A 15,174-nucleotide genomic window follows, 5' to 3' on the forward strand; every position below is an offset into this window, starting at 1 on the left:
TAAAATACAGGTTTACAAAACATAAACCAAGAACGACACGAAAAATGAATAACACACAATAAAATATTGCATATTGTAACAAAAAACAAGTCCCTCGCGTAACATACAAAGGGATGGAATTCATCGAGTAGGCAAGTTTGAAGAAGCATGAAGTTTTCGGCGGGAAGTGTAAAACAATATGTGTTCGCATCGATCTACAGCAAAACTCGCATGAACATTGTCAACAACGGAAAGAAAAAAATCAGGACAAAAGTAGGAAGGTTCAGTACTGACACGAACGAAAATTGAAACTTTTTTGATTGTTGACCGACTTCATTCGAATCCATCACAGCGGTGGTTTTGCGGTTAATTATTAATACCATTGCTACGTACCAATAACACATATTCTACCAGTCAAAATAATTGAGCAATTCAGTTTATAAACACGACCAAAATAAAATTCATCTCAGGAATAACGAATTTCACCCGACTAATGAGAGAAACACGCTCTACAAACAAGATTCCCAAACACAATACCAAGGGGAATCGACTTCCCTTCGTATCAAAAACATCTGTGTAAAACCACATAAAAATGGCAGATGTTGGAAGAAAATTGTGGTAAAGGTAACTTGCTTCCTTTCAGAAAGTAAGCGAAGAACATTTCAGGAGCGTAATCTTTAATTTTGTAATTAAACACTGACAGCACACTAAAACCGCGAAGTAAATTTGCATTTGCCCAGTTTACTCGCAAGAACGATTGAAAATGCTCTTTGTAGACTGGAACAATTTTAACGCTTCGACCATTACTTTTTCATCGCGCGTTAACTGTAGTGCCATATTCCCCCTCATGAAGTCTCACACACAAGCTTGATTAGGATCAGCATTCTTTTATACAAGACATATTTTGGGGGCCTGTTTTTCTTGCTATGCTATCCTATGCTAAGACTTTGACAGAAAGCCGGCGCAAACACTAAAACCTTTCTATCATGTTACTGCTTGGTTTTGCTGATTTTAAGTCCAACGGAAACTTTTCCCCTCCAACTCAGCAGAAAACAATCGCGCAAAGCTATTGTACGTCCACTTTGTGACAAACTCCTCTCTTCTAACCTAACATCAGTTGCTTCGCTACTCCATCAATTTCAGCTGACGCCAATATTATTAGTCTACGAAAGCAGTCCGGGCATTTCGCAGCGACATGCAACAAGGGGGCTGAGTGAGCTAGTTAGTGTCAAAGGGTAGAGTATTGCACAATGTTGCTGAATTAACTTACGTCTTTTTATCGTCTAGAAGGAGTTTTAAAGGTAAGGGCAAAGCATTAGTAAGGTTACAAGATAGACCGTTTGCGGTGTGGCAATGAATGAACGCTCCCAACTCACGAACGTTGCCAAAAGACGCCGCAAACAGACCGTCCAGTAGTCCAGCAATTAGTTACAACTCAGGGCTCGAAATTGACTTTTTCGTTCGGGAGCCAGCTGGCGACTAACGGAAAAATTTTGGTCGCCAACTTATTTTATATATAACTTACACAAGAACACGATTTTATACGTCACTTCGCATGCAAGAAAAGTCACAACTGAAGAGCGAAAACAATTAAAAACAACACGAGTAACACTAGGTTATAAAGCTACTGTTGTTCTCAGGTGATTTGTCTCAGGTCCGAAGGTGACGGTTGTCTCCATAGTCATTTTAAATGAGGCGAAGCATAAAACGTTTCAAGTCTGTGGTTTTCATTGTGAGACAAACAGGAGTCATTGCGTATTTTCCCTTTGCTACTTCTTCGAAATGCCGTTGTTTATTTTCGACTTACTTTCCTCGATGCCTTTCGCTGCCGACAAACAAGGCCATGCTTGAATCTTCATTCCCCGCTCGTAAAAACTCACGTAGTTCCTTCAACTGATTGGTATCTGCCGCCATTTTCGCGGCAAATGAAAAGCACATGGTGAAGTGCGCCTGCGATCGCAGTTTCGGAAGAAGCCGCTGAAACAATATGGCGCGCCGTGAACGCAGTATCGACGTGTCGAAATACATTCAATTTTTTCGATTATCTTGTGATATTCAGACATTATCTTACTGGGAACGGCAAGGTGAGTTGTATACTAGCTACCATATCCGATTGATTTCCTAATATAAAGATTTAAAAACAAAAGTTGTGTCGTGGTTTTCTTTAGTTATCGGACAAAACGCGAGTCGCCAGCTGGCGACCAGTTCTGAAAATTTAGTCGCCAGTGCTCAATTTTTGGTCGCATTGGCGACCAGTGAGTCGCAATTTCGAGCCCTGCAACTGGAAAGAATTAATGTAAGGCTAGGCACAGGTTAAAACCACTTTAAACTTGAGACTGTAGAAATTGATCTGCGAAGCGCAATCGATGGGTAAACGTCATGGATCTTCCAGAACTGGATCGTGAAATTACAAAGGTTAGCTCACAGTAAGAGAAGATAGAACTGGCTTAATCCAGTAGTGGGCTTCATTTGAAAGCCATGCTGACATAACAGAAACTTACAGATGAGTCAAAGAAAGGTCCAGGCAAGCGGAAAGTTTGAAGCAGTTGAAGAGGAAGAGTGTTGGGTTCATCAGTCTGCTGCTGTTGTTGGCGGCGCTGGGTCACGGCTTGCTTACAATTCCTCACATACTCATCCCACGACATCTAATAATTACCAGCAAACACAGACAGACACACACCAAGCAACGTAAACAAGAGGAAAAAACGTAAAAGACAACGATCAGCACACAGTTGGTAACATTTGATGTAATCTACTTCCGTCGTCTGACTTCAGCGTCTCAGTATCCTCGAGAACAAAGATCAAAATAGAATCTTGAACAGAGAAGCGCAGTTTTATAAAATTGCGCGAAGTCGTTTAGGTAAAAGATAAATCTACAGGTTAAGAGAAGAGAACCAGAGAGGAATGTCAAAATGAAGAACAAAACTACCGTCAGTGAGAAAGTGAAGTGTAAACAGAAGGAAACAAGATTTCTTTAAACATCAAACAAATGAAATTTATATCGCCAGGAGAACAAGTACCACCTTCGCATTGAGAAGAATTGCCTGAGCCTACGATTTTCAGCAGGTATGTTGCTAAGCAACATTTCGTAACCAATGGCGACAGGCTGACTGTGACAACGTTCGAGGAGCTCGCACAGTTTCTGGTTGGACAAAACGAATTAGAAACCTCACGGATACATCTGCCTGGATTTGGCAACGACTGACTCTGAGAGCTCGTTGACCAAATTAGAATAAACGCCTCTCAACACATGTCAACAACTACGGAGACCTTACGAACGACTTGTTCAAGTCGTAGACAAAACCGACAGACGGACCTTAGCCAGAACGACGTAATCTGACTAACAATAGACGGACCTCAAACAGACCGACTTAATTTGACCAGCAATAGACGGATCAAAACTTACAAGAACTGACCGATGACTATTGGGAAACTTCACACGAGTCTTTAACAGCGAATACCTTCTCCGCTTAACTGACCAGTCAGTTTCAACGGACTAGACTTATGACATCACCGACTGACAAACACTTTTCACTTGACTGTGAAGATGACTTCCGGTCAGGTATTCAGCCACCAACAACAGCTCTTTGCGGATCTATCCTCACCCAGACGATCACACTTGACGAACTACTACAATACGGTACTTGTTCCCCAATCTATGATGGCGCGTTATGATGACGTCACGTTGGTCGTTTGTTACCGTCCCCAGTCTAAAAGATTTTGTTGCTGGGTCTTTTATTATCTTTTTAGTGCGGTGTTCCTTCCCGCTTAGCAAACTATTACTTTACTTTTTGTTTTCTATTTGAACGTAACTTCGTCAATAACAGAACATCTCCTGTAACTATTCAAAGAATGTCGAGTTTTACTACTTTAACGAATCATTAGAATACACCGTACAGCTTACAAACCTTCTCCGCCGCACAGTATTCACAGGTTTCCTCGTGATCCGAGTCACTCCCACCTGCTGCCTCCTTTTGCTCAATGTTTCTCGACGCCAACCCCACAGAAAAAGTACCACCTCTCTTTGCCTCCACAGCTCTGTTGGTCCGCTCATCCTCGTCTGTTGAAGATCCCGAGTATGAGAGTTGCAGAGATCGGCGCTGAGCTTTCCTCCGTGAGCTGTAAGGTGCTCTGTCTGGAAAGGCTTCGCTCAACGGCCTCGTCTGTCTCCGTGTCGGTTTGTTGCTAATGAATCCTACATCCGGGAGATCAGCAAGCTCCTCCTCTCTTTTGTAACGGCTTCTGTGTCCTGAAACTTTAAGCGGAACCCAAGATGACTGACACATTGCCATGCGATTCAAAGCTCCTGCTATTTTATTAAATTCTACCGAACACCAAAATATTGAAAACAAAGTCAGTCTACTCGTCTCACAAGTATAAAAATGCTTATCTCTTTGGCACCGATTTCGTTGCTGGTATAATTACTAAAATGTAAACACGGAGCGAAATTGCGTCGGCGTTCAAATGTATTGATTGGTTAATTTCACATGCAGATGTGGTACCTGTTGACGTGAAAACTGAGCCCTTGATTCCTAGGACAATTAATTAATTTTTTTGTTTTTCCACTGGGACGTCTGAGTAGCCTCTCTTTCCCTTTCAAAGAATGAAGAAAACTACCGAATACCCTTCAAGCAAAACGAGAGGATGGATTTTCTCGGCCACAGGTCAGTTGAACTAGAACTCTTTAAGCCGATTCTACACTGTTAAGTGGTCTACTAAGTAGTAACCACTGGCAATGCCTGTTATCAATTTAATCGTGGGTTGATAGATTTAAACTAGACGATGAACTTTTTTGACAAAACAAAATTCCGTCGGCCGCAATGTTGTATCTACAAGAGTAATATTGCATGGCTTAGATGTTTGAAAGCAGATCATGAACACTGCCCCATAATATAAAGGTGTAAGCAGGGTCTGCCATCAGATTGACACACCGTAGCTATAACGAGACAAACAGCTGTTGTCCCCAACCATTAAATATTAAGAAACAAATATCAAATGTTATTTATGTGCATAACAAAGATTTACTTACAAACTTTTCTCCCAGCCAAGCTTCCTGACTCATATTCCTTTAACAGAGATGCTTTCTGTGCAATGAGCTTATGAATTTCATCGTCTCTGCAGAGCCAAACATGCTTGCTCCGATCATGGGCGTGGTCACTGTGCTTGTGAGAAGCATGGTCCCTGTGACCATGATCATGCCGACCAGAATGTGAGGAAAGTTTTTCATGTGAGCTGGAGACGTGACCATTACTTGTGTGTCTTGACCGCGGTTTGGCTGCTTTTACTTCAGCGGTATTTTTAACAGGTACATGCGTATCACTATGTCGATTCCTTTCGTGATTAACAACGGCATCTTCATGTTCAGTTCCAACAGCAACAGGCTTACTAGCAGTTCTTTTAGTTTTTGCCTTCCTTACTTCAGTACTCTCTGCGGGTGTTTCGTTTTCCTTCGTTTTCCTTCCTTGCGTCGGTATTATAACGGGGGTTGCTTTCTTTTGTTTGGGAACAGACTCGGAAGAGCTCGTTTTCTGTGGCTTTTGCCTTATCAAAGAATCCGATGTTGCATCACTATCACTCTTTCGTGGTTTCTTTATTTCTTTTTTTGTTTGGATGGCAGGCAAATTTACTTCTTCTTTATGCTTAATATGTGAACGAGTATCAGCTGGTAAATCACTAACTGGTCTGGGCTTTTTTCTTTCTTTTGTTGGCAGAGTCTGTTGACCTCTCTGCTGTTCATTAGCACCTCTTTGTTGGTCATCAATGCCACTATGGAGAGATGACGCTGAAGCAGATTTTACCTTTCCAGATTTTGCTACAACTTTCCTTTCCATACTAGGTGCTTCAGTCAGCCTTGGACTTTCTTTGATATCTTTTCTTTGTTTTTCACTCTTTTGCTTTATGTCTGTTTTGTCTGCACTCTTATCTGTAGCTTTGACTTTTGCTTTCACAGGTTTTGTTACAGTGTTAACTTGCTTGGTAGTTGGCGAAGTTCTTGGTACATTTTTTATCCCATCTTTAACACTTTTCTTTTCTGTTTTGTCTTGTTCAGGTTTAGGTGAGATCTCTTTTGTCACTTTCTTGGGATGTTTCCCAGGCTCACTTTTTGAATCATGATTGGTCACATTTTTTGAATAACCATCAGCACGTTTCTTCTCGTCTTTGAGGGTGTTCTTTGCATTTAATCCTTTATCGACCTTTTCCTTTTTCTTTGTCTCGGATTTCTGTCCAGTTTCATCAACCTTTGTCTGCTCTGCTTCACTCTTAAGAGTGTCCAGAAAAGACTTCTTTAGTTTGTCAACCTCTATTCCTTCTGTCTTGGTCTTTGAGTTTGGCTTTGCACTCTTATGAGGGGGCAGATCAAAATCTTCCACATCCCATTCCAGCTCATTTTCATCTTCCATGGGATCAAATTGTGGAGAGTCACCACTACCCTGATCACTATCATCGTCAGGACTTTCTTCGTTACTACAACTACGTGGTCGGTCATGATTGTGATCACTAGATGAACTTGCAGCAACCTCTTTCTCATCAAGTTCATTGCTAATGGCAGTATCCTCAGTAACATCGGTTTTTTCGTTATCATTCAGTCCATCTGTATGTGAATCCTCGTCAGCTAGTGCTGAGCTGCTCACCTCATTGACAACAGAAGCAACATGTACCTCTTCCACTGAATCCACGGCAGCTTCATGGTCACTGTCTCTCTCATTAACGATGCCATCATCACTGTCATCAGATTGGTGCTGCAGTGGAACTTGCCTCTCGGCTTCTGCAGGTGAATCAGATTGTTCACTTTCCTCTGCATTTTCAATCTCAAGATTGACAGACTCAGTCGAGTGCGGCACTGCTTGAGTGTCCTCCTCCACTTCCTCCTCTTTAGAATCATCATCGTTATCATTGTTATCATCATGTCGCTCATCATCATCATCATCACGATTGTCATCATCATTATCATTTTCATCATCGTCATTATTAACTTCCTCTACGGGTGAATCATGTGTATCACTTTCAACAATGTCAACATTAGCACTTTCCATATTTTCTGCACTAGGACTACTCAGTTCGTTTTCTTCTCCATCATCTTCACTATCAAGAGGTGGTGGTGCTTCTTTTACACCACTCTCACTATCGCTATCACTTTCAGAGTCTTCAGAACTTTTTACACCTCTCCTCTCACTTGGCATAGGAGCTCTCTTGGTGCTCAATTCATCGCTGCTGCCTGTGTTAGGCGAGGTAGGTAGCTCTTCTGCACCATCCGAGTTCTCAGCATTGCCATCGCTGTCCAAAGGAGGGGGCCCATCTATGCCATCAATATCACTACCATCGTCATCATCCTCATCACTGTGTAATGGCGGAGGGCCGTCATTTACATCACTGTCACTGTTGCTTTCATTTGATGTAGCTTGATTACCATACTGTACCTGTTCTTTAGTGTGTGCAACAATCTCTGTGTCACTGGATTCAGATACGGCATCCCCATCTTGAATATCAATAAAACCAGTGCCCTTTGATGGTTCAAACATATCTATGAGAAAACAGTTCATATGACGGCGATAGTGTTAATAAAACATATATAATGTTGTACAGATGATTCTTGGTTATTTGAAAAAAAATTCCCAAACTATCTCCATCTGAAATCATTGCCCCTTTGATGTGCTTATCAGTCAGTTACTACCAGCTACCTTGAACGCTCACAGATTCAACTGTATTTTCCTTGGGATTTTAGTGGCCAGCAAGCCGATGCAGTGGATAGCTCTTCATACAATACACAATTAGGAAATTAAGAGTTCACTCTCACAATGTACTCACCCCTCCCCCTCTCCCTCCCCCTCCTTCTCCCCACAAGGGGACAAAGAAAATCTTTCCATGTGCACGACAGGCATTTTCATTAGCCTTAAAAGAATTTTTTCCCAAGCAGGATAAATTAATTAAAAATTAAAACAATAACTTGATCTTTTAACATACTTCTGGAATTTGCACTCCCTCAATTTTTTAATCTCAGAATCCACTAGCCTAAACAAAAATCCACAAAACCCCAGGCTATCAGACACAACTTCTTTGCACACTGCCCAGTTATATGTATAAATGGGGACCAGAGAATTTCTGGAGAAACTTGACTGTAATACTAAGGGAGGGCTGCAGTGATAAGGCACCCTCTATGAGTTACAATATGTGAGATAATCACAGTCACTTCATACTACAAAACCTGCAACAAAAAAGAATACCTGGCATATCTAGTGTTAGTGACATTACAATATAATTTAGACATATCTTTTTGTCTTACTAACCAAGCATGAGGGCCATACTGGAGGAATATCAGCCCAAGGTCTTGACAGTATGGACTGAGGTCTGATATTCACACAGTGCAGTCCCAAGCAAGCTTGGTTAATAAGAGATTTATGACTGAAAATATTTAGAAACATTCTAACAATCATAGACTGAAAAATACCTGCAAATGTAAAGTACCGATTATTATGATTAAGAGTCAACTTGGTATTAACTGATGATTTTAAAGAAAAGAAGGAAACAGTTGGGAGAAAAAAAAATTATGTGTAAGTTAGTTCTTTAAGACATGTAAGCCTAAAGATTACAAGAACTGAGTCCAGTACTTGAACAATATTGCCCTGTAAATGAAGCAAATCTGATTGGCTTTTACAATGTAGTAGTTACTTGTTTTCTGAAATAACTTTTTCATGTAATAATTCTACTTTACACAATGAGATTTAAAGTGATTTCACTTGTAAGGTAATGTAACAGAAACCCTGGAAAGTTTAACATGTAACACAAAAAAGGACATGTTACTGACCGCTACAAAATCATTTATATCCACACATGTGTTTGGCATGTGTTCAAAATCGATTCTTTATAGTAAGTAGGGTGAGGAAGCTGTCTAGTACTGTAAGTAGTGTTAATAGCTCTGTTGTTTTGCAAGTAGTGTATGTAGCCTTTATTGTACTGTATTAGTGTAAAGTAACAGCAGAAGTGTTTGAACTTTCAACAGGTGGTTAAATAAAGTCCTATTGGACTTAAAAAAAAAAAAAGCAGTAAAAAATAAAAAAATAAAAAATGTGATGAGAAATCACTTTAAAAACAATCAGCTGAAGACATTTTTAGCTACTACAGCTAATGTATGTAGGAAGATTTACTTCTTCATTTCCAAACATCAAAGTCCTTTTAGTTAGCAGTACGAAATGCCACCAGAGGCCATGATTCTTTGGGCCAAAAAAATGATCACGGCCTCTGGGAATGAGAATGGCGAGACTTACTGAAAGACCTAAAAAAAACTTCATAATTTGGCATTTACACAGTCACAAGATTTATATCTTCACATTGTACTAGCAGTTTCTTTCTGAATTATGACTGCACGTATAATGTAGATCAGTTTAATTTAGTTAAAAGATGTAAAAGGAACTGAAATGCAAAAGGACTAGATAACAGAACAAGTAATTGTGACATTTTATGCTTACCATTTTCTGACAGCAAGTAACCTCCACAACTACAATAATACCTAGAAGGCATTGGGCTTCCTGAAACCTACTCACAAGCAAGTGGCAGTCAACACTATCTTACACATTGATTTAAAATGCTCACTACAGACTGAATTTACATTTGGCTCTCACTTCAACTAACACCAGTATTGAAACTTCAAATGAAATTAATGATATTGGTATACACATTAACATTAGAAAACAAGGAACTTTATTTTATATTCTTAATTGCAAAATAACGTATGGTTAACATTCAAACAATATCATTCCTATTTTAAATATATTTTGCTTTCTTGAAATAGGGAAAGTGATCATAACGTGTAAAACACTGATCAATAGTTACATGATTCATTATATGACTGAGAAAATTTCCCTATTGTGACTGGCTGAGAGCAGTCCAATTCACTGTTAATGAATGTTCGTAATTTTCTCAGCCACTTAATAAATGAATAATCATATGAAACCTCAGGCAATTGAAGACTTACACTAGCAATGATATTTGAAAATTCTTTCAAACTGCACTCGCCTTAAGGCTTGTGCAATCTTTAGAGAATTTTCAAACATCACTCATAGTGCAAATCCTTAATACATGTAATATATCATTGCACTTGCATTCATAGCATTACTTATACTCCTAATTATCATTTATTGATACTAATTGTCAGGAAAATAGTTTGTGTATTTCTTAGGATTTTATTCTGCTTCTATATTATGCTGCACTACTGGGAAATATAATGTAAATTTCAGACACAGCAGAGCCAATATCAAAGGACATTCGTTGTATGGTCGTTAACATTGCCAACGTAATTGCTTAACAAGACATTTCAGAAATTAAGAATACATGTAAGATGCTTGGGTCATCGCTGATCCTAACAATATGCAAGACATGTGTCACATATGAACTTAGGAATTCATTTATTACTAAATGATCTAGCTTGCCATGAGTTTCCCTCAGGGACTCAGCCTAACTTTGTTTTATACTCCTGACAGCAAAATTTTCATCCTTATTACCTTGACCAAAAATTTAATAAACTAGGCAAAAACAGGTCAATTGTAAACTAATAAATGATTTATAATTTTACAAAATAGAATTAGATCAGACAAGAAATATGCAATAATTAAAATACATGGATACCCAGGATTTAACAGAATTAGACATTACAGTATATATTTGCTAGCCCATCTTCTCTCTATTTATTAAATCAGTAATAATGGATCTTTTTGTCATTTAATATGAAAATGAAGGGTTTGGGCTCACTATGCTAAGCAACTTTTGAAACTTCTTTTTTTGTTCAACTCAATTCGCTCATTCGTAAATTTTGCATGTGGCCTTCAGTTAATCAAATAACAGAAGGTATTACTAAATAATTACCCAGAAGGTAAATCGGATTTCATGCAAATTGGTAACAATTTCATTTATTTGGCAAAAACCCACAAATAAAAGTGCTGTCTGATTAACAATTCATAGTAAATTAAATTTATAATAAAGTATACCATAAATCAATACATAACATCAGAATGCAGGCAAAAAAGTACATGGGGCATGCATACTTCATTAAAACAAACAGCTTATCATTAAATTCAGGCTTCTAAAAACATAAAGAATTTTTCTTACAAACCAGTGCATTGGTTGGCAAATTTTCACTCACACCTTAAATGGTTATAGAAAAGAACCTAGAACTACCAAGATTAATTTTCAAGCAAAATTCAACTTGTCTGGATCAGATTTAGAATTGCAAACTAAATTAGGGAATAATCAATTGAAACAAATTTACTTTTAATTTGCAATGACTCTGTTGAATTGCTAGACAGCTTTGTCAGACCTGGAAGCTATGTTCTCTACCCTCCATTGCGAATATATTATATTAAAATTATCAATGATATAATAAAAATATTTGGTCTCACACAGAAGAAGGTTTGCAAAAGGGAACAGTGCCTGGGACCAAGAAACAATGATCCCAGAACTTGCACAGCAGTAAATTTTTGTTTTGGTCAACGGTGTTTCTCACAAGGATTTTTTATGCCTGGAAAACCAAATAAATGTCACAACTGGGATAGGACTATGACCAGCAACACTGAGGTGGATAATGCATGGATTTCATTAACATTTTCAGCAGGAGGGTAACTGGTTTTCATAGGTGGACAAAACTATTAAATCTGAACTTCTTTGTAAGAAAAACTTTATGCTAGATGGTCGAACCAGCCCAGCAAAATCGTCCTCACAGCCGGTCAATTTGCCTCATACCCAGCCCCTAATGGAACCCCTACAATGCCTCTCAAATCTTCAGATTTATTCAATTTGTCTATCAGTGCCACAACTAATATAATTTTGCTGCTATAGTTTGCATTCTTCAAAACCCATAATTTGATTATTCTAATGGAAAAATATAAAGACCTACAAAGTTCACAAAACATTCTCTGCTGTTGATAAGACTTTTCTTTCAACATTTCTCTGAGCATACCTTGACCTCAAATTAAAGTAACCTCAGCCTCGTGAAAATGAAAATGAAAATATTGACTGCAAAGCTCTACATGTATGATGCAGCTAGTTCGAAGACCCCACAGTGGGGAAATACATTAATTATTACACACAGCAGGTTCATTGGCCCCTAGTCTTTTTCCCTCTACACACACAGGCCATGTGTCTGCTTGTTAAAACCCATATGATTTCTTTATACTGGTTAGGATGTCATGGATAGGATTTCATTTTAGAGAATGAACAGCTATATAATTGGGAATTTGCTAAATTGCTATACAGGCTGTGGAGATTTTAAAAATTTCATTGATATAATTGCCAGTTATCGCCTTAATTAACCTAGATATTTATATTAGCATTACCTGAGTATTCCATAACCAAATCCTTATGATCTGCTGATAGATCCACAGGCACATCATCAAATGGTGGTTCTGTACTTCCACCAGATATGACCACAGCATGTCCCGGTTTACTCATCCCTCTTTTCTTTAACCTCTCTTTTCCCTCTATAGCATGTTTCCCTATAATATTAATTGAAAATTTCAAATTTGAATGTTTTCTTACAAGCAAGGTCAGGATACAACACTACTACCCCAATTTAACAAGGCTTTCAATCACATTTCTTCTTAACCGCTGCATTTTGGCATAGGCAAAACCATATTGCAAACAGCCACCAAGCCTTTTATTTTGTGTTACAGTACTCACTGCACAGCTGTAAAACTTGCTAGTTGTACCCCACAGAGCATTAAAAATACACTATACTGCTCCAGATGCACATTAACAAAGGAAGGCCTCAGTTCCTGGAAGAAATTGTGCATCTCAAAAATGCAATTGCTAGCTAGCATTCACTAGAAAGCTACTCACACCCGAAAAACTTTACAGCTCATACCATTAAATATTAAACAACAACTGACATAACACAAGTTCTACAATCATCAAATGACCATCTTAAGTCTGAAAACATAATGTAAGAATACAAAATGAAGAACAAGCCTGTAAAAGGGGGCTTATAGAAAGAAATTTGCACAGTAAATTCATGAAAACTCAAAGGTTCAAGGCAAAACAATTGACTGGAAATGGAAATATAACATGGTGTGTGTTTCCACAGAGAAATTGTAAAACTATGAAATGACAAGAAGTTCAATTTACTGAGGGTAACATTATAGTTTTTATGTAAGAAATGCATCTTGGGGAAGTCAATGTAAGGTTTAAGTTACCACGGGATTTAAGTTATCATCAGCCGCCTGTAATTAAGAGCTATTTATACACATAGATATAAACCAAAACTTAATATCCTGAGGCTTTTTATATCCAATTGTTTTTAGGGGGGCATATAGCTGGAAGTTATTGTTTGTTGCAATGTTTAATTAACAAATTACAGTAGGCACGCTCTTGCACCTCCAAACATAGGTGTATATAAACTACAAATGAAACATTAGGGGAACTGGTCAAAAAGGTTTACAGTCACTTTGTTCCATGGTCACTTCATTCCAACCACTTCATTCCATCAAAGAGTCACTTCATTCCAGCAAATAGTCACTTCATTCCAAAGAATAGTCACTTCGTTCCAGAGGCAAACTAAGCTATTAAACTTTTATTCTCAATAGATTTTTCCAAAAATTCGAAGTTAACGAATGCAGAGTCTGTTTTGAATCTTCGTTTACGAACGAGTTACTCCGCTCCGTGGCACAGCTAATAAATGTGGCATCGAAGTACCAAACCTTTGAACAGGCAAGGAACTTGAACTGCTGATCGGTGGCAAAAACTAGGTGTCTCTGACTCCGCACTCTGATGTCAGCCCGCAGGAACTCTGATGGGATATGGTCTGCTGCAATTTCAAATTCCAAGTCCTGGGGATCTTTTTGGTCTGATGCGAAGATTAAAACACTTTCATTGGGATATTTCTTCTAGTTTACTTTTATAAGTAAACAAGAAGTTTGTATCGAATCGACATTCTATCCGCTTTAGGTCTTTAGTAGCTTTGTAAGATTTGTAAGATTTGTAAGATTTCCCATTGGTACGAGGTGACTATTCTTTGGAACAAAGTGACTAACAGATGGAACAAAGTGACCATGGAACGAAGTGACCGAATACCATCAAAAAGCAAGGGGGAGTGGACAGGTGACTTGTGATGGACTAGAACCTCATCCAAGTCAGTTATGCTAAGGAAAGAAATTTGGAGTTAATCACCAAATAGATGACTCCAAACAGACTTTATTACTGTATTTTGATTTCTTTACAGGCCATGTTTATCTTCTCTAAAAGGCTCTTAAAAATAAAGATGTTATATACAAGCTGGCTATGCAAATATCAGGCTCTTATCAACAGAGAGGGAGACAGAAATTATTGACTCAAGACTGTTGAATAATCCTATCAAAATGCATATACTAAAATAAAGATAACGAAGATGTCATCTGCTAAGGAAATACATTATTGCTTTAGTTTTCTTAAACAAATTCAAAAGAAGATTTTCAAGTTTAGATACAATGAAAGGAAGAGTTCTTCGGAAAATCGATTGAGCATGTAGTCAGTGAGTGTTTAGATCCCGGTACAAGCTTACATTTTAAATTGCCTTGTTAAATAACAAAATAATGGTCTGATGATGGTCACCTGAGTCATAGAAATTAAACCACTGAAACAGATGGTTCTCGACAAAAGCTCCTTGTTCTGAAGTGAGAAAATTCCCTTGTATTTCGTGAAAGAGTTAACCAAGAAATATCGATTATTATAAACCTACGCGAAATATTTTTTTTGTTAGATTCACCATGCCTTCCGGTATGCATGCACGCCGTATTCGCAGTACAGTTTCTTTCTTAACAAATGATTATACTAAATGTAGAATCGTCTAAACCAGGTTGTCAATTTAATGTCACAAAATAAAAGAAAGAAACTGTACTGTCAGCTTCTAAATGGAGGAACACGGTACCGTCAATCAGATATTATTTGTTAAAGTTCATTGATTGAATCGAAAATCAGCGCCTTCTGGGTGCGACGAGTCTTATGACTTGACTGTCGCCGCTGAAAATTAGAATTATTCTAAGACCATATAAAGGTTTTCTACCAAACAATAACCGTTACATAAACTTCCCAGGAAACAATTAATGACTTCGCACCTTTCCTTTTCCCTTTTAAATGATCTTTGCCCCGATTCCTTTGCTCTGAAAATGTTGATGCCTGGCCGTCGGAATCCGCATCCGCCATTTGGAAAAGAATAAGTGACAGCACTCTCCCCTA

At 38.3% G+C, this 15,174-nt stretch overlaps 1 protein-coding gene across 1 annotated transcript in view; it reads right to left on the bottom strand.

Annotated features, from left to right (window-relative positions):
• LOC145494609 (uncharacterized) overlaps window positions 1–15,169 on the bottom strand; it is a 28,077-nt gene extending 12,908 nt beyond the window's left edge. The window contains exons 1-4 of the mRNA XM_081474138.1: window positions 15,054–15,169; window positions 12,303–12,461; window positions 5,009–7,501; window positions 3,888–4,234 (exon numbers count right to left, since the gene is read on the bottom strand). Of these exons, the coding sequence (XP_081330264.1) occupies window positions 3,888–4,234; window positions 5,009–7,501; window positions 12,303–12,461; window positions 15,054–15,141 (3,087 nt within the window). The 5' untranslated portion in view covers window positions 15,142–15,169. The remainder of the gene's footprint in view (window positions 1–3,887; window positions 4,235–5,008; window positions 7,502–12,302; window positions 12,462–15,053) is intronic.
• Between the last annotated feature and the right edge of the window lie 5 nt (window positions 15,170–15,174).

The sequence above is a fragment of the Orbicella franksi genome, chromosome 1, assembly GCF_964199315.1.
Source record: "Orbicella franksi chromosome 1, jaOrbFran1.1, whole genome shotgun sequence".
NCBI lineage: Eukaryota > Metazoa > Cnidaria > Anthozoa > Scleractinia > Merulinidae > Orbicella > Orbicella franksi.